The sequence below is a fragment of the Canis lupus genome, chromosome 38, assembly GCF_003254725.2.
Source record: "Canis lupus dingo isolate Sandy chromosome 38, ASM325472v2, whole genome shotgun sequence".
Classification (NCBI taxonomy): domain Eukaryota; kingdom Metazoa; phylum Chordata; class Mammalia; order Carnivora; family Canidae; genus Canis; species Canis lupus.
This window is the reverse complement of record NC_064280.1, coordinates 22,876,894-22,902,360: the sequence shown is the minus strand read 5'-3', so window position 1 is coordinate 22,902,360 and position 25,467 is coordinate 22,876,894. Positions and strand designations below refer to the sequence as shown.

At 66.3% G+C, this 25,467-nt stretch overlaps 1 protein-coding gene across 1 annotated transcript; it reads right to left on the bottom strand.

Annotated features, from left to right (window-relative positions):
• Positions 1 to 10,506: 10,506 nt before the first annotated feature.
• Positions 10,507 to 17,104, bottom strand: VSIG8 (V-set and immunoglobulin domain containing 8). The gene is made up of 7 exons (XM_049106983.1): positions 16,925 to 17,104; positions 13,979 to 14,154; positions 13,398 to 13,599; positions 13,088 to 13,309; positions 12,422 to 12,547; positions 11,951 to 12,149; positions 10,507 to 11,224 (listed from the first exon to the last, which is right to left on the bottom strand). Exons 1-7 carry the CDS (start codon positions 16,971 to 16,973, stop codon positions 10,951 to 10,953), a joined length of 1,248 nt encoding a protein of 415 aa, XP_048962940.1. The 5' UTR covers positions 16,974 to 17,104; the 3' UTR covers positions 10,507 to 10,950.
• Between the last annotated feature and the right edge of the window lie 8,363 nt (positions 17,105 to 25,467).

Here is a 25,467-nt window from a genome sequence, read left to right as displayed (position 1 = left end):
AGTTTCTCATTTCGCTGGTGGAGAGAGAGCCGAGCCCAGGGACAGTGTCACTCCTGGAGTCGCATAACCGGCGGCGGCAGAGGCGGCGTGGGCCTGGGTTTATCCCGCCGCGCCCCCGTCCCTGCGCTGTCAGGCCAGGGAGACCTTCCTGACAGATGGGGGCCTGACGGGACGTGAGCTGTTCCGCCCAGTGGCTCGAGCAGAGACCATCCCGGAGCAATCCCACAGACCTGAGGCTCCTCCTGGCGGGTGGGAAGCTGCGTTCGACCAGGAAGGACAAATACGGGTGCGTGTGCACAGCCGTCTGCCCTCCGGACCATGTCGGGCGTGCATGATCCTTATGACACACTCTTCCCGCGGAGTCCACGGGCCCCGCGACGCTCAAGTGACTCCGGCCAGTTGATTGAGGTTGGGGGCCAAGACGAAACCTGTTAGCCACGCCGGCCCCAGACGACCCGTAACTTCCTCCCCCACATCACAAACTAAGTACAAAGTCAGGACAGAAAGAACGGGTGACGGCGGAGTCCAGGAGGCCGACGGAAGGAGCGGCCTCCCGCGGACGAGGAACTGTCCTGTCGTGGGCGCGCTGCTCGGGGGCTGTATCGGGACCGAAAAGGAGGAGAGATGGGCGGAAAGTCCTAATACTGCCTCCCGGAACTGCACGAACCAACAGGACATCAGCCGAATAAGCCAAAAGAGTACCTGTGGCCGCTGAAGCCACCACGTGCTTCAGAATGTCTAAGAATAATGTGAAAACCCTGGCATCGGAGCTCTCTGGATGCAAAGAACAGAAACCAACTCTGGTTTTAATTAAAGCAAAAGAAGGACATTTTTAGAAAGCCGTAGGTAGCTACCGCAGTCCGGGTGGCTGGTACACAACAGGGATTTACTTCCCGTGGTTCCGGAGGCTGGAAAACCTGAGGTCAAGGCACCCGCAGATTTGGTGTCGGGTGAGAGCCCAGCCTGCTTCCGGGTTCAGGGAGGGGTGGCCACCTTCCCACGGGGCCCTCGCGTGGCGGTGGGGGTGAGGGGGCTCTGGGGGGGCCTCTGCTGAGGGGCTCACCAGGCTCCACCCTCAGGACCTCATCTCCCCTCAAAGGCCCCACCTCCAAACACCATCGCTTTGGGAATTAGGTTTCAGCACATGAATTTTGGGGGCGATACAGACATTCAGTCCATAGCGCTCCGAGGACCAAAGAAAACAGTGGTGAACTGGGGCTCAGAAAGGACAAAGCCACACGGCCTTGGGATTACAACATCCTCGGGGCCACCATGGAAGAAATGTGTCCTGTTTCTGCGCCCACGCGGCTCCCTGAAGATTAACACTGCCAGCAAGCAGACTGAGCTTGATGGGGCCTGGCGGGGCTCAGGGATCCTCCCTCTCGGGGGTGGAGAAGAGTCGCAAGGCATCTTGTAGGAAGGGGTACAGGTTTAACAAAAGAAAGGACAAAGAGGAAGTTTGAGCCAGAATCTGTAGGGAACGAAATGCATTTATCTGTTCAGTCAGTAGGTGTTGACTGCTCTTGACTGCTCGCCTGCTGGTCCCCTTCTGTGCCAGAACCCACCGGGACGTGGGGAAGTCTGAATAGTGGTGTCCCAACCCCTGCCCCCAACGAACGAGCTTGCAGCCCAGCGGGGAGGCAATGCAACAACCTATTGATTCCAGGGCGTAAACCATAAACCATAATATGGCCCCCAGCATGCGCTCAAAGGCATCTCCTGGCCTGTCCCCACAGAGGGCCAGTCGGGTCCCCAAAGGAAGCGACAAAAGGGGCAGAGACCCCGGCTGGGAGTAAAGCTTCAGCCGGCAGGGACTGAAGAAGCTCGGACCCGTGGATTCCGGGGGCAGGCCGCCCAGAGCAGCACCAGGCTTTGGGGTGACCAGTGCCCAGGCTGGCAGGTTGTCCGTAGCTTCCCGTCCGGGTGGCACAGCAGAGGGACAGCAGTCAGGAGGAGCCGTAGAGCTCTCACACATGACTCGCCCAGAAGGCCAGGGTCACCTGCTAGAGCCTCAGCCAGCTCCGGGCTCAGTCACTGGAGGGTTCATTCTTCCGGGGGTTGCATGGGACAAGCACAGATACAGCAGGACGTCCGCTGGTCTGTTCCGTGTCCAGTTACTCCCAGAGGCCACGGGTGCAGCTGGTGTCACCCTTCCACCCCGGCAAGCCTGCTGTGACTCTCCTCTGCAGGCAAGGAGCCGAGGGTGCATCCCCCTGGAGCTCACTCACTCTGGCCCTTCTAGAACACCCTCCGGGAATCCAGAATACAGTTCTCCGTCCAAATGGGAATCTGGGACCTGTGCAAGCCCTTTTCTGTTCATCCTCCCGAAGATGGACCAAGGAGCCGGTGGCTGCACCCCTACGCCTACGTCTGAGGGCAGCTTTGGGGGTCAGTGGGGAGCCCACACATGGAGCCGGGCTGCCACACGAGCGAGCAAGCCCTTCACAGTGTGGGACGGAGCTGTGGGCAAGAAGGGAAGGGGCCGCCCTCGGGCCTGCTTCTTCCCATGAAACCAAGCTCTGCTCCAAAACCCCGAAGAGTCAAGATTTCTGAATCCAGACCTGGCCTTCCAGGGCATTTTGAACCCGTATTTGTCCAAGTCGGAGGGCAGGACATGTTTTGTGTAGCAAATGGTCAGCTTGATTTAGCATCGCACGTGTTAGGGCCACACGTGAATGAGCCCCCCCGCCCCCAGCCCTGGACTTTACCCTGCTTCCCCCCACCCACCTCTTGGCCCCGAGACCCACCCCCATGATGCAGGGCAGGCCCCCAGCGGTCCCTGCAGCTCCGAAGCAGCACCGGGGAGTGGGTCTGGACCAGACGGCGACAGCAGTCCTCGGGGTCCTGGAGGCCTAAGCAGCCTATCACCACAGTCACCGGCAGCACATCGGTCACGCGCGGGCAGCATGTGCCAGACCCTAGGAGCACAGCTGTGGCGAGACGGGTGGGGGCCCTGCACCCAGGAGGCTGGCCGTCTGGTCGGGAGAGGCGGACACTAGACAAATAGACGGAAGGCGTCCCTAGGCCTGTGCTAAGCTCGGAGGAGGAGGAGGAGAACTGGAAATCTGGGCAAGCGAGGATGAGGAGGGAGGAGGGAGAGCTGGCCCTGGGCAGCACCAAGCCAGCCTCCTCTGAGACCTGCCGGGACGGAGGAGACAGCAGAGCCGGAGGCTGCGGCCGAGGACTGAGCCACCCAAAGCCCTGCAGATCCGGGCCAGAGGCTAACGAGGGGGCCGCGGGAGGCGGCGGCGGCGGCAGGGGTCAGTCCACCAGCAGACCTGCATGTTCAAAAGCTCCCCCGGGGGGCCTGGTGGAGAGTGGATGGAGCAGGGGAGCCGGACAGGGTGCGAGAGCCGGGCCCCGGGGACAGCTGGTCATGGGGATAGGGCAGGGACGACGCCAGGGACAGCTGGCCACGGGGATGGGGCAGGGGTGCCGGGCAGAGAGTGGGGGGTAGCGTGAGTCAGGCCACCCCGGGTACCGGCGGTCACCCCTCCCTCAAGGCCACCGCTGACCCGGGTGAACATCCTACCCCCCGCCCCGACGCGGCCTCCCAGGGGTCGTCCAACCAGCCAGCTTGAAGGACACGCACAGTCCCCACCACCCAGGCGCCTCTGCCTCAGGGCCCCTCCTGGTCCCTCACAGCCCCGAGATGAGGGCCGCACCTGTCGTGCCGGGGCCGGGGGCAGGGAGGGGGGACAGCAGGCTGAGTCCTTGACGGATGGGCCTCACTGGACACTTCCCAGCAGGAGAAATGAGACCCGTCCGCCTGCCGGGATGGGGGAGGGAACGCCCCTGCATGCTCACCCACACCCACATCTCTGGCGCGCACCCGGGGGACACACTCACCTTGCCCCCCCTTATGCTGGAAAGCGCTGGGCTCAGCAGCCCGACCCCGACCCCGCACCCTCCGCCCCACAGAGGCCCAGCTCGCATCTGGCCCGAACCTGACACCGCCCTGCACTCGGTCTTCCAGGCTCTTCCCACACCTCAGGGAGGTCCTGCCCTCCACCCCAAGCTCCGAAGCCAGCCCCGATGCCCCCCTCCCAGGACCTCCCTGTGAGTGACCCCGGGGCACCAACTGCCCCAGCCTTGCAGGAAGCTGAATCAACTGTCATGAGCATTATTGGGTAATTTTTCCAAACGGGGGGTGTTAATGGTGTCCCTAGGGAGTCTGGAAGCATCTAGAAGGGTCCGATTCAATACCCCATCCTACCACCGACACACAGGAGGTGCCCGGCCAAAGTACATTCATGAACGAAGTGGTTGATGCCGGGCGGAGCGGGGAGGCGGCCTGCAGGTGAGCGACAAGGGGGTCAAGGGGCCGTTGTCAGACGCGCCCGCCTCTGCCGAGGAGGCTGGGAGTGTCGGGCTGGGAGATTTTACTTCTGCGTGGCTCCCTTCCAGGCTCAGACCACCCGCCGGGCCTCTGAGGGGGCGCACAGTGGCTCAGGGGGAGGCAGGCCGCTCCCCACTCTCCTCCCAGCCCCTCGGACACCTGCTCGGCCTGCCCGGCTCCCTCATCCTCTTTGAGTCTTTGAAACAGAGTGTGTGGGTCACCTCCTGTGTGCTGGGCACGCCTGGCACCTTGGGTGCGTGAGCGACACAAAGGCCCCTGTGTGTCCCCGCGGAGCTGCAGGGTGGGGGCCCCAGGGGATGCACCCTCGGGGCTGAAGAACAAGACAGGGGAGGGCAATCAGGAGCGTGGGCGCAGGCCTCAGCCGTCAGTAGGGCTCCAAGCCTGGGGGGAGCCTGAGCCCCTGCACCGTTCATTCCAGAAGCCAGAGCCCGAGTGGTCGGGCTTGGCCGGGGGTGGAGGACAGGGGCAGAAGGGCCCTGGGGCGGGGCCCTGAGGCCCAGGCAGGGTGGAGAGGCGGGTGGGTAAGGACCTGGGCCTCGGCTCTGCAGGAGGGGAGGCTCGGGCTGTAGCAGACGCACGCGCGGCTCTGGCGCCCAGAACAAGGTGGGCGGACAGGAGGCAGCGGGGAGCCCAGCGGGGCTGGGGGCTGAGGGGGCAGGAGTGGCGGATGCTGCGCGGACGGGGCTAGAGCCCGCTGACTGCGGACACGCTGGACGCAGGGGACGTGATGGTGGGTGCCGTGGGGCACCGTGGGGCCTGCTGAACGCCCACAGACAGTGAGGGCGGGTGCCTGGGGCGTATGGACTTGGGGGGCCGGTGGAGAGCTGGGGAGGGGACCGCCCACTGCTCAGGTCCTGGAAGCCAGCCCCCCTGCCCCCCCCCCAGGAGCCACGTTACAAGAGCAATTGTGCTGATGGCGAGGACCCCAGCACGCACCTCCCAAGCCCCGCAAGCCCCGCAACCACCTACCAGGGAAGGCCCCGCTGTACGGGGAGGAGCTCCCAGAGGCCAGATGGTCGAGGCGGGCCCAGTGCTCCGTCCAGGAGGGCCCGGCCGGCCCAGGCCTGCAGCATCAGGGGCTCCTCCCAGGGCCTCGGACCCGCTCACTAGCTGCTGGGTCATTCCCACTTTGGGAAGATTTGGGGGGGATTTGTGGGACTTCTTCCGCCACGTGCCGCTGGGGCCATCACAGCTGTGGGTCGGAGGTGTCACCCAAGTTGGGGGAGAGTAACAGATCTTTATCCAACACGCTAGGGAAGGAAGGTGAGCTCACGGAGAGACTGAGCTCTGGGGGGGAGGGGTACTGAGAAGGGGGGTGACCCGGCCCTGTCCTCGGGGGAAGCCCGTGTGAGGGACACGGAGGGCAGCAGGACTCCCCAGAGACGACCAAGCAACACCCCTTCCCCTTCTCTGGGAGCACAGTCGAGCCTCCGCCTCCAGCGGGTGATAGAACCAGATGTGGTCCGGCTGCCTCTGAAGACTGATGAGAGAGCAGAGAGAGGGAAGGAGAGAGGGGAGGAGAGGGAGGGGGAGGTAGGGAGAGAGAGGGGGAAGGACGAAGGAGGGGACTGGCAGAGGGGGGAGGGGAGGGGACGGGAGGGGGGAGGGCAGGGGCAGGGGTGGGGGTGGGGGCGGGGAGGGGCAGGGGTGGGGGCGGGAGGGGTTGGGCAGGAGGAGGGGGAGGAGAGGAGAAAGAAAGAGGAGGCGGCAGGGAGTGCCGGGAAGCCCTGAGGCCAGGTGGGGAAGGGCAGAGGCCAGGTGGGGCTGCGGGCCAGGGAGGAGGAGCCAGGAGCCTGTAGGGGCGGCCCTGCGGGGAGGGGCCAGAGGCCTCAGGTGCCCCTGAGGGGGTTGAGGGTGGCCTGCCCCGAGCTGAAGGAGCTCAGGTCCAAGACTGAACTGATTCTCCCAAAACTGTTTAAGAAAATGGCCAGGGCCCTGCTGGGAGGGCCTCCGCTCAGCTTTGGGGGGAGGGCGGGACCCCGCAGCAGGGACTGCACCCCGGGGGGGGGGGGCACACTGGGGAGGCGCCGGCCAGGTCGGGCTCCAGGGGGCGCCACAGTGGGCCTAGCAGCTGGGAGAAGTGGGGGGACGAGAAAGGGCGCAGGGGGGCAGGCGGGGCACGGCGAGGCTGCTCAGCCTGCCTTCCTGTGCTTCCTGTTGTCGGGAGCGCTGCCGTCCCTAATGAGGTCCCTAATGAGGTCCCTAATGAGCAGTGCTAACGCCAAGGCCTGGCTCCCCAACGGCTGCCCTATTTGCTGCCAGCTGGGCTCCCCACCTCCTCCCCCAGATGGCGGGTCAGCCCCAAGTTCAGTCTCAAGGCCTCATTCATGGCCTCCCATCCTGGGCCTGCCACCCGCCCGGCTCCCTCCTCGGTGGTGACACGTCGGGCCGCGCCTGCCCTCTTGCCGGGACCGTGACACCTGAGGCGGGGGCCTGGGGAGCCTTCACACCAAACAGCCCGACCACGATTTCATTTCATGGACGCAGAAGCTGCAGCTTTGGGTTTATACACCTACGAGCTCAGGCCTGCGGGTCTCCAGGACTGAGGTCCTGTCCTTCGCACGTGTGAACACGGCTACCCCCCAAATAGGAATCACGAGCTTTCCTCTCCTGGCCTTTCCTTCTTTTATCGTCACCACCCAGACTCAGATCCGGTAGAAACGAGCTGGCCGGTGTCGCCCAGTGTCTTGACCTGGTCGGCGCCCTGGCAGGGAGGGTCCCAGCTGTCCCTTGAGCACACGCAGGTGGGCGGCTTCGGGGTGGCCCGGGCTGCCTGGCCCACGCCTCCCTGGGGGACCCACCCCGCCTCCCTCTAGGCTTTTCCCTCCTGCTTGTCCCTGATCCCACCGCAAGGACTGCCTGGCATCGGCTTGGTGTCACCCACCAGGAGCCAATGAGGGAGGCCTGGCCAGAGGGGCTGGGTGCAGAGTGTAAGCTGCAAGCAGGGCTCCCCCAGGACGTCCCCCGGGGAGCACAGGGGGCAGAGCTACAGTTAGAGCAGTTCACCGCCTCCAGTGACTGTGCACTTCTCAAAACCCCTTGGTTTCCAGGGAAGCAGGAAAAACCTCCAACCCCTCCCAGAGTCGCCACCAGAGTCCGTGGGTCTAGAGCAACTGCAGTGGAATCGGGCCGCGTGATGCTGGTCGTTCCTCTGATGGGAGAAGAAAATTCCCTGGGAATCCATGCCGCTCACGTCTTGAAAATTGGGGGCTTAAAAGAAGAGGATGACTTCCTATAACCTGAGAGAGACTCGGGAGAAACCGAGTCAGGAAGGCCCCCGTGTCTCTCGACTAGATCTCCCGGGCTGTCCCGGAAGACCAGGCCACAGGAATCCTGTGGCTGCCGCGCTGGGGTTCTGATGGCGACCAAGGACACACAGATTATCCAGTGTCCCGGCGAGCAGAGGAGCGAGGCCGGGAGAGGCGCGGAAGGCCGCAGAATGGAGGCAAGGGACTCGGTGCTGCTGGCGTCTCCACGGAAACCAGGGAGGACTCGGGACTGTACCTGGGGTTCCCGCTCCCAGGGGGGCAGCGGCTGTGCGCCGAGCCTGCGGTGTGCCCACCTGCTGACACGGCCCGCCTAACATTTACGAGCCCCTTGTGAAACGCGGCTGTTATAAAAGATGCATTTCTGTGAATTTGCAATTAAATTATAGTAAAATGAGGGATCCCTGGGTGGCGCAGCGGTTTGGCGCCTGCCTTTGGCCCAGGGCGCGATCCTGGAGACCCGGGATCGAATCCCACATCGGGCTCCCGGTGCATGGAGCCTGCTTCTCCCTCTGCCTGTGTCTCTGCCTCTCTCTCTCTCTCTGTGACTATCATGAATAAATAAATAAAATCTTTAAAAAAAATAAAAAATAAATAAATTATACTAAAATGAAAGAGCTGCATACTGAAAACTCATCACTTCCTGATTATTTTACTAAGGTTCCCTATTTTTTTTTTTTTTTGAGAGAGAGAGAGAGAGAGAGCGTGCAATGCGGGGGAGGGACAGAGAGAGAGGAAGAGAGAATCTTAAGCAGACCCTACGCTCAGCCAGACGCAGGACTCGATCCCACAGCCCTGCGATAGCGACCTGAGCTGAAATCAAGAGCTGGACACTCGACTGACCGAGCCACGGCTGGAGGTCATTGACTCCCGTGGAATCTGTTTCGTGGACCGAGTCTACACTGGTGACTGCCGCACACACGCCTCACCTCCCCTCCGCGCCGGGACAGCACGCCAGTAGCTGGAAATCAGCTTCCCTGGGACTGTGCACATTGAGCCCAGTCCCCCCAAAACCACCGTTACAGTCACCACCACACGTGTTGTCCCCCAACACTGACAAGGGTTCACGCAGGACAAAGAAGAGACCGAGGTGCCCCTGGAGCCAAGTGGCGGGAGCAGAACCGCCTCTCCCACTGCCCGTGGTGGGGGGCACGGCCTGGGAGCCCACGGGGCTTCTAGGAACTTCCCAGGGTGCGCGGAGTCCTGCTGGGAGCTGTTCCCAGAGCCTCTCTGAAATCTCTTACCGCTTTTTAGCGAACTCTGCGCGTCCTTGTGTGCTCAGCCTCCGCATGAAGGCTGTGGGAGCACGGCCCCCGGGTCCCAGAACGGGGACGGTGATGTCGCTCAATGCCGCCTCGACCCAGCTGGCCGGCAGGCCCTCCCTCAGCCGTCCAGGAGGCTGAACTGGAGGCTCCCGGCTTGGGGGGCCTCCCCGCGTCATCCCGTACAGTCAGTCCCCTGCCGGAGGGTTCTCCCTCAGCGTGCCAGGCCCAGTGCCCGCCGAAAGTGCAGCTACCTGCAAGCAGGTCCCCCTCCAGATGCTCATAAATGTGTCCAAACACAGCGAAGGGACGGTTGGCTCCCGCAGTCCTCTGCTCCCCTCACCAGCCGACCCCTCACCCCTGTACCCCGCCCCCAGCCCTGAGAACCCCCGCCACCCCCGGGCTTCCAGCCGGCTCTCTCTCCGCTCTCTGTCCTACTCCTCCCAGGAGAAAGCCGACCGGAGGGCCCCGCGGTTGTGTGTAAGCAGGCAGGGGTTCGGGGCCTTCTGGGTGTAGAAACTGGAAACCAGGGTACCTCGAGGTCCACCCATTGCCCACACGTCCCGCAGTTCCAGGGAAGGAGCACGGAGCACCGGAGGCCTCGAGGGGCAGAGACGCACTGTCAGCGGGCAAGTGGCCGGGTGGCCGCGGGCAGATCCACGGTCTCCAGGAGACCCGCCGCCCCCAGGCCGGGCCCACCACCAGCTGCCGCCTTTGCGGCCACCCCGTGGGGACTACAACCGCTTGGTCCCCTAAAGGCAGCGGACCTGGAATGTGATGCTTAGGGCTCCCTGACAGGAGAGCTGGGACCGAGGGATAGAAGCTCTCAGCCACCAAAACTGGGTTCCAGAGAAGAAACATCTCTGGCAGCCGGGGCCAGATGGAGCGCTCTGGGACGCAGCTGCCCTTGGAGGTCGGCGAGGGGTTGCAGCGAGGGGTTGCGGCCTCACCCTTTGCCAGGCCCGCGGGGGGCGGGGAGGAATCCAAACACCAGAGAAACAGCCTGGCGTCCTGGAGTTGTCCTGGAGTCGAACACGCCCAACACCGGCATCAGCCAACCCCTGCCTTATTACCTTCGCGGCCTTGCTCAAGGCATCCATCCCTCAGGCCTCGGGGTCTTCATCTGCGCAGGGGGACGGGGCTGGGCTTCCCAGGACGACAGCAGGGATTGCAGAAGACCAAATCCTGGAGAGCACCGGGCACCTCATGGGTGCCCCATCTCCACTAAACGGGGACCGGGGTGCGGGGCAGCTGCGTTAGATGCCCTGGAAGGTCTTTCTACCCCAGGGTGTGACTCCAAACCCTTCCCTGCGGTGGAGAAGGAAGGCCTACACCCCCCACCCCCGAGAGGGGGGAGGAAGAGCGCGGAGGAGGGCCTGGAGCCTTGGGGAGGTCCTTCGGGCAGCGCCCCGGTTCCCCTCGTCCGCCTTGGGGGCGGGGGCGCGCGGGGCAGTGGCCGTGGCCTCGGCGGTGAGGGGCGGGGGGGAAGCACAGCAGCCAGCGCAGTCTGAGGTCTTACAGGTGCTTTATTGTGCTAACACTGCCGCCGGGAGCTCGGCTCGCTCCGCCACCAGCGGGTCCCCACCCGCCCGCGCTCCCGCCCCGGGCCCTGGGCCGCGCCCGCGCTCCCCCTGCGCCCCGCCCCCGCGCCCGCGCCGCTCCCGCCCCGGCAGGTGAGCTGACTCCCGCGCGGGCCCCGGGGAGGCGCCGTGACGCTCGGGGAGGCCCGGAGGCCTGGAGGCTCAGGGAGGCCCGTTGTCCTGGGGAGGCCCGGGGAGGCCCGTTGTCTTGGGGAGGCCCGTTGTCCTGGGGAGGCCCGGAGGCTCAGAGAGGTCCAGGGAGGCCCGGAGGCCCGGGGAGGCCCGTTGTCCTGGGGAGGCTCCGAGGTTCTGGGAGGCCTGGGGAGGCCCCGAGTCCTGGAGAGGCCTGGAGAGGCCTGGAGGCCCCGGGCGCACGCGCATCCCCAGCGATGAGCCGAGCGCATCCCCAGCCGCGGGCCAGGCCCAGCGCATCCCGAGGGGCGAGCGAGCCGAGCCGAGCGCATCCCCAGCGGTGGCCGCGCTCACACCAGGAGGCCGTCGGTGCGCTGCTGCCCGGGCCCCTCGGCGCCGTCGGCGGGCTCGGCGCTCTTGACCTTGACGTAGACCGGGGAGGGGCCCGCTTCGCAGGCGGCGGCGGCGCAGGGCGCCAGGGCCACGTCCTCGGGGCCGCCGCAGGGCGGGGGCGCGAACTTGCGGCGCGGGGAGCGGCTGACGGTCTGCGGCGGGTACCCCAGCAGGTGGGAGACGCTGCGGCCGCGCCCGCCGGCCTTGCACCCGGGCGCCTCGGCGTCCTCTCTGTGGAAACAACAGGCGGGCGGGTGAGCGCGCTCCCGGGGCGCGGCGTGGGCACGGCCTGGCGGGACCCGCCTCCCCGCCGGCGCCCGGCCTCCGCGCCTGCACCTGCACCTGCCCCGCCTCCCCCAGGCCTGCCCCGCGGGTGCCCCCGCCCCGCCCCGCGGGGAGGGAGGGGGGACCCGGAGGAGCCGCCTTACCTGTCCTTGCGTCCTTCGCCTTACCTGTCCTTCTGTCCTTCGCTAGCACCAACCGGCCCTCTCGCTCCCTCTTCTCCTGACCTCTGCCCCTCCACCTCCTGCTCCAGCTCGTCCTCGTCCCCAGGGCACTGCAGCCATTAGCACGACTAGTCTGGTCCTAGTTTTATTTCTAGTTGGTTCCTAATGTAAGTTATTAGCACTATCCTCACTACGGACTCTTCTCAAGTAAGCGTGTCCAGAATCGTCACCGGCGTGAGACAAGGGGAGACACGCAGAACACGGGCCCTGCCCTCCAGGAGCTTACAGTCTACACAGGACGGAAAGACAGGCGCACAGACAGGAGGAAACGGAGGGCAGGGGAGTGGAGGTGAAGACTGGCGCGGGAGGGGGACAGAGGAGCCCCGACGACATGCTGCGGTCCCAGCACTCCTGGCGATGGCGGGCAGGGTGGGGGTGGCGGGCAGGGGTGAGGAGGAGCAGGGCGCCGGTCCCCGCCGCTCAGCAGCATGCAGCATGCATCAGGTTTTACCTGATTTCACTAGCCAAGTCGCCGCAGGCCCCTCCGCCGACCCCGCCGCCGTTGCCGTAGCCGAAGGCACCGCGGGCGCCGCCGGCCCCGGCGCCCCCGCAGCAGCAGCAGACGAGCCCCCAGATGCCCACCAGCAGACAGCCCAGCATGAGCAGAGAGCCCAGCACTGCGCCTATGATCATGCCTATGCGCCGGGAGTCTGTGGAGAGAAGCGGACAGTCAGGTGCGGGCAGCTCCTCTGTGGGAGACCAAGCCCCCCCCATCCCCGGCCCCGGGATCTCAGGGCCCTGGGACACCCCGTGAGGAAGGACGGGACATGCACGGGCACGTTTCTCCCAGGGCCTGCCCCAGCGGAGCCTTAGGCCCCATGGGGGTGGGGAGCAGAGCCCCCGAGGCTGCAGGTACAGCCCAGCTTCCTCCAGCCGTGCCCTCGGGTCCCGGGGCCCCCAGGGGCACTGCCCCCACACCTACCTGAGACCTTCACCTCCACCACGCACACGCTGTAGCCCACGTGGTTGGCCACTGTGCACTGATAGAGCCCATTATCCTCGCTCGAGATGTCTTTCAGCAGCAGGTCCCCGTTGTTCAGACCTGAAACTGAGGGAGCACCGGGGGCTGCGGCGAGGCCCGGACTCAGGGCCCGGCCTAGGCCGCTGCAGGGGGGGCGGAAGGAGGGAGGGTGTATGCGCGTGCAGCGCGTGTGTGTGCACGCGCACACACACACACACACAGATCCGCCCCACTCTCCAGGCAGAGGCAGCATTTGTTCCCTCTGCGACCTTAGGGAAAGCTGTTCCCTGCCCGGGCCTCGCTGTCCTTCTCTGCACCGTGAGGACAAAGATGGGCCAGAGGAATCTAAAGGGCCCCCCCGCAGTTCTGATGTGGTCTGCTCGGTTGTGAGCACCACCCCACTCGTCCCCGTGCCAGCTGCCTCCCACGCCTCGTCCCACGGAGCTCTCACACGGTGCAATTCCTCTCGGGTGAGGCAGCCAAGGCGCAGGGACGTGCAGCCGCCTGCCCGGGTCTTGCCGCCAGCCGTGGTGCAGCCGGGGCTCCAGCCTCGCTCGCTCTTAGTCTCTGCCTCTGACCCCCTCTCCCCCGCCGCGGCCTCCCGCCCGGCCCGCTGCTCAGTCCCACCTTGGTTCAGGGAGCTGTGGAAGGACTCCTGGTAGGAGAGCTCCGAGTGGAAGCTGTGCTGGGAGTGGTAGGAGCCGGCGCGGTAGGGGTGGGTGTGCCCGCTGATCTTGGCCCACTTGTAGGAGAGAGGCGGGGTGCCCCCGTTGGCAAAGCACTTCAGCACCACGTCGTTGCCGCGGGTCATGTGGCCCTCGGACCAGCACATGGGCACCGCAGGCCGCGCTGCAGAGAACGGGCCGAGTGTGAGCCAGGGCCCAGCCCAGAGGCTCGGAAGTCCGGGGAGGGGGCGCCCGGCGGCGCCCGGCCGTACCTTGGACGGTGACGATGACCTTCCGGCTGGCCATGGTGGTCTTCTTCACCCTGCACTCGTAGGTGGCTGTGTCCGACACCTGCAGGTTCATGAGGTTGATGGACGCGTCGTACTGGCTGGGGTCCGAGGCTGCAAAGCGGACCCTCTGCTGCAGGTGGGGGAGGTTGCCGTGGTTGATCCTCTTGTCCTGGTAACTAAGGAACTGTGGAGAGAAGGAGAAGGCGGGAATGGTGACGCGGGCGCCGGGAGCACCGCACGGGGCTTCTCTGAGACTCTCTGGAGGGTAAGGAAGGTCGTGGTGACCCCTGACCCCTTCACCTCGTAGTGAACCAGTGGGAGCAGATGGGTGCGGGCGCGATGGCCCTGAGGCCTCCCGTGCCCTCTGGGGCCCGAGGGGGAAGGCGGCCTGTGATTTGGGATTGCAGAGCCCTCCTCCCTGCCGCCCCGTTCCCGGAGAGGCCATGGGGCAAGTTCAAGGTCTCCATCTGCTTATCTGCCCTCCTCCCCACCCCACAGGGTGTATGCCCCCCAGGGGGACCCGAGAAGTGTAGGGGAAGGGGAACCCCAGGCCTGGCACTCACCACATTCTCCCTATGTGAGGGGTCTGAATTGAGCTGCATCCACTCGATGTCCAGCCCGTTGGGACCATAGTCTTCAGGGTCCAGGATGTAGGGGCAGCCCAGCCTCACATTGTCACCTTCTGCCAAGTACAGGACCTCCTGGCCGTCCCCGTTGATCCGCACAGCGGACAGCAGAGCTAGGGGAGAAGGCCGGGGGCGGGGTCAGCCTCAGCACGTCTCCCCAGCACCCTCAGTGGAGTCCCCCGGGAGGGAAGGGCTGGGCTCAGCGCGTGCGCGTGCCTGAATGCAGGGACCGGTCTCTGTGCATGTCTGTGCATGCTTGTGTACGCACGTCTGTGTTCTGCGATTGCATCCGAATCCTGCGTGGATGTGTATGGCCGCTGGGTATGCTTGCGTGTATGTGTGTGTGAGGACGTGCACGTGCGTGTGTCGTGTGCTGATGAGTATTCGTGGCTCCTCTGGTGTGCTGCGGCGATACTCAGGCGTACGGCCAGGCAGTATCTTACATAGTGGCTGCGTGTGCGTGTGTGCGCGTGTGTGTGAACACGCGAAGCAACCAGAGTTGTTAAACGCCCCGCCGGAGAAGCCCAGCTCGTTAAAAGGCGCCTCTGTCTGGGCCAGGTGAGGCGCACCTGGAGTTAGGAGGATGGAGCCACGGCCTCTAGGGTCCCTTTGCAGCCCCAAGGAGCAAAAGCCTGGACGCGCTTGTATGTCTCCTCAGGACAGCGTGCGTCTGTGGCTGTGTGCCCGGCCGTGTCAGGGCCCTGAGCCATCCTTTGCGCCTGTGCGTGAAGGGGGGCCGCCGTGAGCAGAGCCGGGCTGTGCCCGATGGTGAGTGATGGCGTGTGCCGGGCACATGGCCGCAGGCACCTGCAGGACCGTCGGGCCTCGCGTGATGACACGGCGTTGCGGACGCCGCGTCCTGCCCCTCGTGCGACGGTGTGGCTCCACGGTGTGGCTCGGGTGCAGCCGCCCTGGCTCGCTCGCCCCGGTGGGGCCCCTCCCACTGCGAGCAGCCCCGGCGCCCTGAGTCAGCCCTGGTGAGCGGCCAGGATGGGAGCCCAGGCCTGAGCTCCTTGCCCTCCCTACCCTGAAGCCCCAGGCGAGCACTAGCCCCAACCGGTTGGACCCAAAGAGGAAGGCAGAGGGGAGGGGGCGTGCCGGGCCCCAACCTGGCAAGCAGGGCAGGCAGGCTCCCCGTCCCGGGCGCCGCAGCCCAGCCTGGCCCGCTCTCCTCCTGGATTCCTGACAGCCAGCCCATCCCCGGGCGCCCAGCCCTGGTCTCGGCGCCGCAGGCCACTCGGCCCTTCTGTCCGTCTCTCTGGGGACCACGTTCTGGTTAGAGAGCGTCGCCCAGGTGCAGGGACACGCGGTCACAGCCACGAACCTTCAGGGCAGGTGTAGCCCGTGCAGTCCCAGCCTCCTGGCCCCCCAGACAGGGACACCTCCGCACACAAGCGCAGGTGCGTGTTAACCCAGAGGACTCGCAGTCCTAGAGGCCTGGGGCCTCCCTGCAGCAGCTCCGCGTGGTCCTACGGCGCCAGCAGGGCCCTTCCGACGCCCCCAACGCCTCGGGGATCCCTGAGCCTGCCCCTAGGAGCCCTGGCAGGGCCAGCACGGGGGCGCTAACGGGATGTGGTGCTGCTTCCTCCAGCCCCGGGGCCAAGACAACTAGCTCCCGAGATAAGGATCCCGGGGCTCCCTGCCAGGGCCCAGGGCAGCAGGAGGACTGCCAGGGAGGAGCCAGGCTCGTGGAGAGCAGAGGCTCCACCCTGGGGAAGCGCTGGCGGAGCAGCCCACAGCCCTGAGGACTGTGTTGGGGCGGGGGGGGGCGCATGCAGGGGCTCGGCGGGCAGGGAAGGGGCTGGGAAGGAGGACAGGCCCAGTGAGGGAGCCTCCGCCCTGCAGGAGCCCCGTCCTCGCCTCTCAGCCTCCACCCAGGCTTAGCCCTTCCACACCCCCTCACGCTCCCCTGAGGAAGTTGTTTCTGGTGTCTCACGGCCGTGGTCTCTCCTGCCGAGGCACCAAGGGAGTGCTCTGGGCATGAGAGAGGAGAGAGGCTGGGAGAGGGGCGGAAGCCGGGCTGGGAGAGAGAGCTGGTCAGGAGCCCTGGAGGGGGCAGCGAGGGGGGAGGAGGGGGGGGCAGGGGCGGGCCCCAGGGGCTGCGCACCCTCCGCACCCACACCCTCCATGGGTGTCTACTCTCGGCCTGGAAATCCCTGTGACTTCTCAAGCTGCTTCCACAGCTCCTAACCCTCCCCCTGGGGGGCAGGCGGGAGAGGAAAGTGGGGGGGCTGGAGCCCCGCAGGGTCTGTCCTCCCACGGCCACGCCAAGCACCTCCCTGTCCAGGTCCCGAGGGGGCTCTGCAGGCTGCGGTGATGCAGTGTTGCCCTCGGGGTCTCCCTCCCCCCGGCCCCAGGCCCCCCACCGCCCAGGCAGCCCCCCGTGGACTCCTGAGGCCTCCCCCAGCCGTGCCCTCCTCCGGCTCCATCCTGGGCCCGGGGACTCCCAGGGCACAGGGCCTGCCCCCGACGCCGCTGCTGCGCCCACTCCCACTGCACCCGACCCTGCCTTCGCCCCGACTCCGTGCCCTGGGCTCAGGCCTGGGGGTGGCTGCTCCCGGCTCCCCATCAGCGCCCCCGGCGTCGCTGCTGCCTGCCGCCCGCCTCAGCCCCAGGGCCCGGCCCTCCGGTGAGGCCTGGACCCCGCACACAGCTTGTGCTCACACGTGTGGGCCCCACAGGCTCACAGACATGCTCCGTCGGAGACACGCGCCCAAACCTGCAGGCACAGGGCTGCCCTGGGGAGAGGCCCCTCGCAAACCCCAGCCGGGTGGCAGCCGGGGGGCGTCTGGACCGCGTGCAGGCCCCGCTGCGGGCCCCTCGCTGCCCTGTCCCTGCCCTGCGGCGGCGTGTGGGCGTCCCCGCGGGTGCCCAGCCCCATACCTGGGCTCAGGCACACGAGAAGAAGGTGGAAGGCTCCTCGAACTCCCATGTCTCTAGGCTTGGTGTCTCCTCCGCCGGGGCTGGCTATCCCGGGCCGGTGGTGGTGGGCGTGTGGGGACAGATGGGGGGGGTGAGGGCCCAGACACTGCCCGGGGTGGCAGGAAGGTGCAATGAGTGCTGGGCCAGAGCCGGAGTTATTTCTATAGGAGGGAGGGGGCCTGGTCCCCGCCTTGGGGAGGAGCCCCGGGAACCCTAATTATTGGGGTGACAGAGTGGCCTACCCAGGCATTACCCGGCCCTCACCCAAGCTCTTCCCCATCCCAAGAGTGGCGCAGGGCGGCCAGCGGGACTTGTAATTAGGCACCTCTTAAACTTGCACTTCCTCCTGGCCCCATCCTCGGGGTAACAACAGTCGCCCCATTTCACAGCGTCCACAGGGCTCCCCTCACCACTCATTTGTTGCCTCCTTCCCCGGGGGGAAATGGGGAAGCGGAAGGAGAGTCAGGCTTGGGGAAGGAGGTGGCCAGGCGGTGAACACTGAGCCCCTGGGTCGGGGCACCCAGCCTCCCCTGCAGGCCCCAGCCAGCCAGCTCCCCCCTGACCCACGGGGAACCCCCCCAAATTGAGGTCCCTGGGGAGGGGCCACAGGGAAGGGGACAGAGGCTGGAGGGAAGGCCCAGGCACATGAAAGGGACCCAGGAATGTCCAGCCTACCTCCCCTCCAGGCCTCTGGCCCTTCAAAGGGAGTCAGGCTTCCTGAGCTGAAAGAGGGAGGGGTGCCCTTCGGGAGAAGTGTCCCCACCCACACCTGACGTGGGGTCAGCCCTGAGTGCAGGGGACCCCTGGCCGCGGGGGTGTTGGGGGGATCTAGCCCCCATCTCCCTGCAGAACCGGCCCCATTCCAGAGAGGCTTGGGAGGAGAGGAGCCAGGGTGCGTGGAGGGGGCCGGGGGTGTGTGGAGGGTGAGGGGACGCTGGAGAGTACAGGGCCAGGAGGGCCAGGGAAGGGGGCGTGCCATGTGCCCCACGTCGTGCTTCAGGGATCACCGGGTGTCCTTGCTTCTGTGCCAGGGAGGCAGACCAGGGCCCCGTGACCTGGACCGCCCAGTGGGGTGGGCAGGTGGGAGCTGGCGGGGAGGCCCCACGACTGCCCCGTGTCACACGATGGTGGGCATGAGGTCCTGAGGGGCCGGCTCCAGCAGCTCAGCTTCCTCAGAGGAATCCAGGGAGGCCCCCCCCCACCCCTGCCTCGGGGCAGGGGGCACAGGGGCACAGCGAGGGCAGGGGCGAGGAGGAGCCATGGGCAGAGCTCCAGGCTCAGGGCAGCCCAACCAGGAAGCACAGGGAATCCCCGCGTCTCTGCGCCCCAAACCTCTCCCCCTGCACTCTCGGCAATGACAGGGTGCCCTGGGACCTGCCAGATGCACCAATGAATATCCTTGTTTCCGTGTTTATTTTGAGGTTTATGGGATTGTCCTGCACCCCGGGAAGGGCAGGTGCTGCTGCGGCCCTGCTGACTCGAGGGACACCCAGGCATCCTGACTCTCAATCCAGAGGGGCCCAAGGAAAGGGCCCGTGAGCCTGTGGCTCAGCAGGTCCGGCCACAGGGTAAAGGTGCAGAGGGTCAGTGATGGGCCAGGACGACGAGGGCTGGCCAGCAAGGGAAGGCTGCGGTGCCATCCCCCCGGGGGTAGGGTTGGTGGGTTGGGTCCTGGCTGGCCCCTGCAGAGTTGGGGTGCAAGGCTGGCTCAGTTAGCTGGGGTTGCCAGCGAGCTCGAGGTCGGACTTGAGGCCTGGAGGGGAACGGAGGCTAGAGCGGGCGAGACGGAAAGCAGGAGCTGAGGTCGGGGTCCATGTCAGGGTACGGCGGGGGCTGGGGTTTGCTGTCCTTCGCAGGAGACCCGAAGCCCAGCTGAGACCCACGCGGGGCTGGGGCTCCCACTGGGTGAGCTTGGGATTTGTTAAATGTGAGTTTGGGATTCGAGTTAGGACGGGCTGCTCAGGTGTAGGACACGAGTTTCAGTACAATTCACGGGGACCCCAAAAAATGAGGTTTTATTTATGACACAGAAGGACCTCCGTCTCCGTCCGCTAAATGCCGGATCGCCCAGGATGTTCATCCCTCTGCTCCAGGACAACCTGGTGTCGTCGTCGTATCCACGACGTACCTCCGCATGTGACTTGAGGGTCCCAGGGAGGGAAGGAGTTCCAGGTGTGCAGGAGCCCACCTGCACGACCCGATCCCCTAACAAATGCAACCCCGGGGGGTCCTGCTGCACCCCTGAGCCGGCGGCAGCCCAGCCCCTGCCCCAGGTGACAGTGGGGGGCACAGAGGGGATGCAGGAGTTAGCAGCAGCAGCAGGGGGGCTCGCACGAAGACCGGGTCCCCCCCACCAGCCCAGGCACAGCAGAGGGTCCTGGTTTGGGAGTCTAGGGAATGCACATGGGGGAGCCTGAGGGCATAGATGCTCCAAAATAACAGCCACCTTTTTTTTTTTTTTATTTAAATTCAAGTGGCCCCAGCGCCTGGGGGGCTCAGCTAGTGGTCAAGCACCTGCCTGGGGCTCAGGTCACGACCCTGGGGTCCTGGGATCAGCCCCAGGTCATCCTCCCTGCTCAGCAGGAGGCTGCTGCTCCCTCTCCCTCTGCCGCTCTCCCTGTTGTGCGCTCGCATCTCTCTCTCTCTCTCTGTCAAACAAATAAATAAAACCTTTAACATAAATTAATTAAATAAAGAAGTTCACTTGGCCCACATACGGTGCATCGTTCGCGTCAGATGCAGTGTCCAGTAGTCCATCCGTTGCCTGTACACCCAGCGCCCGTCCCACCGCGTGCCCGTCACCCAGGGACCCCAGCGCCCCGCCAGGCCTCCCCTGCCCCCCCAGGGACCTGCGGTGTGTCCCCTACGGTGAGGACTCGCTCCGGTTCGTCTCCCTCTCTGGTGACTTCATTCCCTCCCTTCCCCTACGTTCCTCTGCGCTGTGTCTTAAATCCCACGTGGAAGTGAGGTCGTGGGGTCCTTGTCTTCCTCTGACTTATTTGCTCCGCTAATACCCTCCGGCTCCGTCCACCTCCACGGAGATGGCGGGCGTTCGTCCTTTCTGACGGCTGAGGAACATTCCACCGTGAATACCTGCATAGTCTAATCTACATCGAGGCCACATCTTTATCCTTCATCTGTTGGTGGACCTCGTGGCTCCTCCCACACTCTGGCTCCTGTGGACTCGCTGCTGTGAACGCTGGGGTGCAGGTGCCCCTCAGATCTCTGTGTCTGGGTGAATCCCTCGCAGTGCAATTGCGGGGTCGCAGGGCGGCTCTATTTTTAACTTCCTGAGGAACCTCGCACTGGGGCCCCTCCAAGCCTCAAAAGGCACGGCACACTGCGCTTCTCCTTTGACCCACTGAGGGCTAATTGCCACCTCCTTGCAGGTTGCGGCCCATAAATGAAGCTGCCAGGCTTCTTGCCTTATGCCCTGAGCCCTGCAGGGTTTGGGGGGAGGTGGTGGAGGGAGAGCCCTGGGGTACCCGCTGGGCCTTCACAGCACAGGCCCCTCCTCTGCAGAGGGAGAGCGGCCACTCCCGGGAGCCCCCTGCCTTCCCCCCACCCAGTCTCCACTCCCAAACGCCCCGTGTCCCCACCGCTTTCTTTCCAGTCTCAGAAAGGTCTGGACAGATGCAGGGGACGGGCTGAGGTCTGTCCGTGCCCCAGGGAGAGCGAGGGCGATGGGGATGGCAGCCAGATGGCTCATCCGAGCCCGGGAGACAGAAAGGGCCCAGGCCGCCGTCTGTGGGCAGCACGCGACCTTCCGAAGGGCCCTGGGCCTTCCCCGAGGCGCCCGCAGTCCACAGGGGAAGCTGCCCTCCTCCGTGCACGCCCCGCAGCTGCGGTTCCGTTGGCTTCTGCCCTAAGACAGGAGACAGGGATACAGGCAAGGGGAGCAGGCAGGGGGAACGGGCAGGGGGAGATGGGCAGGGGGGTACAGGCAAGGGGGGCAGGCAGGGGCGTTGGAGGAGGGAGAGGGCCAGGGGGACAGGCAGGGGGGTATGAGAAGGGGGGTTGGGCAGGCAGGACGGACAGGGGGGACAGGCGGGGGGGCAAGCAGGGGGAGATGGGCAGGGGAGATGGGCAAGGGGGATGGGCAGGGGATACAGGCAAGGGGGGCAGGCAGGAGCGGTGGAGGGGGGAGCGGGCAGGGGCGTTGGCAGGGGGGTGTAGAGAGGGGGTGGGCAGGTGGGATGGGCAGAGGGTGTGGGCAAGGGGAACAGTCAGGAGGGCAGGAGGGGTGGTCTGGGGGGACAGGCAAGGGGGTATGGGTGGGGGGTGGGCAGGGTATTGGGCAAGTGAGACAGACAGGGGATGCAGGCAGAGGCAGTGGAGGGGGGAGCAGGTAGGGGGGATGGGCAGGAGGGCAAGCACGGGGGGCCAGGCAGGGGGGCAGACAGAGGGGGTGGGCAGGTGGGACAGGTAGGAGGTGTGGGCAGGGGGGACGGTCAGGAGGGACCAGCAGGGGGGACGGGCAGGGGCCCCGAGGCGCCGGTCAGTGGGCTGGTGGGAGAAGCGAGAGGCCCCTGCGGCTGACGCCTTTCAGCAGCTCTCAGCCGGGGGCAGCCCGGTGAGGCCACAGTGGGGCGAGAAGAGCAGGGGCTCAAGGGCACAGGTGGTGTGGGGGGGACTGTGGAGTCCAGACGAGGCAGGGTGGGTGGCTGGGTGGGTGACAGAGGGCCGGTCCACGCATGGGCTGGGGCTTAGGGACCAAGGCCCGGGTGGGGGCTGGTGGCCGAGAGCTCCTGACACCTGCGGCTCCCCGAGCCCCTGGCAGCCACCCCAGGCTCCCCGAGCCCAGGAGAAGGGCCCCCGACTCCCGAGGCAAGCAGCGCAGAGGGGTCCCTCCTTGGGCCGCGTGGCCCTGCCCGCTCCCAGGCCGCCTTGTGAAGAGTTTGCAGGGGGGCTGGTGACCAATGTGAAGAATGAAGGGTCCCTGAGCCCTGAGGATTCGGGCCCTCACCTCCCGGAGACCCTCCCCCGGCGCACGGAGGGGCCGGCCTCTGCCGTCTCATCTCCCCGGGGCTGTCTTCCCCGTCCAGTGGGGGAGGGCAGCAGGGGAAGGGGTGCCCCCGACCCTGGAAGCATCGTCTACACGGCTCTGGAGGCACCCAGGGTGTGCCGGGAGCACCGAGAGGGCAGGAGAGCTCGTGAGTCCTCGGGCCGGGCCAGGGGGCAGCTCCAGGCGCTTCTGCACCCGAGGGGAAGGTCCTTGAGAACTGGACCCCGGGCCCCGCTCCAGGGGCCTTCGCTGGGCTCGGAGCGCGGCCTCAGGCTGGACGGCACCGCACCTGTCCCACGCGTGCGGACTGGACTACTCCACGCGTCCCGTGGGACTTCGGCGTTGACTCTATCGAAATAACATTTGCTTTTGATGGCGCCGGCGGGTGCCCCCAACACAGCCTGCGCGGCGGCCCTCCTGGGTGCCAGGGGCCCTGGCCTGCCCCCCGCGGGCCGCCTCCGCCTCCCTCCCCACGAAGCCCGCCGGGCCTGCTCTCACTCCCAGCTCCCTGGATTTGTTTGTTTCCGCGTTGCCGGGACAGCGGGAGGGGGTGCGGCCCAGGAGGCCAGGCTGCCAGGAGGCCTAGAGGCCCAGCCCGAGGGATAGAGGGTCCCTGCTTTCCACCCCCGCCCTGCTTCCTCCTTCCCACACGCCCCCCCATCCCACAATGCTCAGGGGAGGCCCGTGGGGACCAGGCGGCACGAGACCCCCGAAGGGTGTGGGCTGAAAAGGGTTGCCTGGCCCAGTTTGGGGTGGTCTCGGCGGCAGGAAGACATGCCGAGCGTCAGGGCTGCCTTACGAGGTGCTGAGCACCCCGTCTCCCAGGGTGTGTGAGCTCACACTGCCCCGTCGTGGCATTAGGGGTCACAGAGGAGCTGCGAGCACCACAGGGTCTTTCCAGACTTCAGCTTCTCCGGTGCGGAGCCCGGCCCACCAGCCCAGACACGGCGTCTCCCCAGGGGCCCTACACAGCAGCTCGGCAGCTCTGGGCACCTGCTCCCGCTCTCCCCACCCACCCCCTTGGCACCTCTTTCCAGGAGGAAAGCCTCCCGACAAAGCCATCCAAAAATCTCAACTGTCTCCCTGTCCCGGCCCCAAGGCCACCCAAGGGCGTTGAGGTGACGGCCACGCCTCCCGCAGGAGGACACGCGGATGATGCAAGGAGAGATGGCTCAGCAGGGACCCGATCTGGCAGGGGGGCGGGGTGGGGGGCGCTGTGGAAGCCAAGGGGGCGTCTAACTATTGAAAGGCAGGCAGATCAAGAGCAACTTAGCCTTTTCAGGGACTCTGGTCTTCTGTGATGTTGGAAACGAGCTTCTTCCAGGGACCCTGGGGCCTTATACCTCCCGGCGTGCGGGAGGGACAGGGATGGGGCAGGTCGCCTGGCGGCGGGACGGGAGGAGACCCCCGGTTGCAGGGAGCCGTCCCCCAGGAGGAGCAGTCGGGAGGGAGGGACAAGGGACGGAAAGGGAGAGCAGTGGGAAGCTGCGCGGCCTGCACACCGACCTCCCGCGCCCGACGCCGCATCTCCCTCCACTGTCACCCAGACGGCTGCCACCCTTTCTCACCCCAAAAGCCCTGTCTGGCTTTGAACTCCCTGAGCCGCTTTCATCCGCGCCTTAAAGTGCTTTTACTGAGACCAATTAATGCCGAGCTGCGGCCAGAGTCACACATGGGGATGCTGAGGTTTTCGGGGTGGGGGGGGTGCGAGGACATCCCAGTACCCCACTGAGTCAGGCACAGCCTGGCTTGGCCACCAGGGAAGGCTGCTGAGTCACGCTCCACTGGGCAGGTGCAAAGGCGTGAGGCCGCCTCCGAGCCACAGCAGAGCATGACGCAGGCAGCAGGCGCCGAGGGGCAGGCAGGGGCGTGCAGGCAGTGGGAGGCAGGGGGGGCCTGGGGGCTCGGGCCGGGGGGCAGCCGCCTGCAGACCTGACCCGGGGCCCCGCGCTGGGGCCCAACCACCGCATCTGCCAGGCTGCAGCAGCCCAGGCTGACTCCTTGGGGACCTGAGGACCCGAGGACAGGGGCCAGGCCACCGGCACGTCCCCCGGGCACCCCCATGTCAGCAGCTTGGGCATGAGCTGTTTTATTTCCCAAGCTCCTAACATCTTTACAGCCACACACGCGATGCACCAAATGGCACCCCCAGTTTTCCCCAGCGCTGCCTCCCCTGCAGCTTCCCACCCCCACCCCCAGGGCCGAGGGTGCAGAGCTCCCCTCCGCCCCAGAGAGGAGGGAAAACCGAGCCCCCCCCCCCCCGAGGAGCGCACCGCCCACCCCAAGGCCCAGTGTCGGGCAACAAGGTGAGGCTGCTGTTCCCGAGCTTCGGGCCCCAAGTCCTCAAGGAAGTCCATTGGCTCTGACCCCCCAGCCCCCCACTAACGCCAAGGACCACTCCCCGTCATCGTCCCCACTGCCCTCGCAGGGAGGGGGCAGGGGCTTCATGAGGGGTGCAGCCCCGCCGGGACGGTGTGCGTCACAGGCCACCAGGAATGTCCCATTTCTAGGAACCAGGCTGCTGCTGATGGGTGACTCAGGCCGGGCGGAAGCCTGCGGGAGCCAGGCAGGGCTGTTGAGGAATCCCCAGAGGAGCACCCGGACTCTCTGGAGCATCATGGGCCAGTTCCGAGAATGCCCGGGGGGCTGGGGGGGACCTCCGTGAGGACAGAACCGGGACACTCGCCCCCAAATCGTGTTCACCCGCTCAGAGACCCAATGCAGCCCCCGCTCCAAGGCCAGGCCTTCGTGCAGCCCGCCCTGTGGCCGCCGCCCCTGCCGGGTCCAGGCCGGGTCACCAGTGCCGGGCCCCGCACCCCTGCGGGTTCACGGGCAGCCGCCCTGCGGAATGTAAGCCTTGCTTTCCGTTGCCCCTCTCTCTCCGAGCGGCCTCACAGTCAGCAGTGGGCCTGGATCGCCCTTTGCCCTCAACCCGCGCTCCAGGGAGGCCCGTTTTCCTGCCCTGAGGTGGGGGCCTCGGGTGCGGATCTGGGGGCAGGCTCCAGGCACCAAGGCCCCGCTGGCTTTCCAGGCAGGGAGGGTCCCCTGCACCAGGGAAGGGGCCCTGCTGGTCCCCGCGGGCATCAGCTGCCTGGAGCTCCTCCCAGGGAAGCTGAGCACATGCACCAGCCACAGGAGCACCAGACTCCCGGAGGCGCTGGGCTGCGCATCGGGGGACCCCTCCCAGCCAGGGGGAGCAGCTTCCCAGGTAGGAGGGGCCCACTCAGGGGCTCCAGCAGGAAGGCGGGAGACCCCCTGCAGCTGGCCTGCTGGGGCGAGGCAGGTGGAGGAGGCACCTGGGGAGGCTCCTCGGAGAAAGAGGAAGCACCGGGAGCGGCCGGCCTGCCCACTCTCTCTGGGCCCTATGAAGAGGACTCTTGCCCGAGGCCCTTATAACCCGGCGTTGTAAACACCAGGGACACGCCCAGCAGCTGCCCTCTGCCCTCCTGGGGAGCAGGACCCATGGGGGAGGCACGGCTGGGCTCTGGAGCATGCAGGG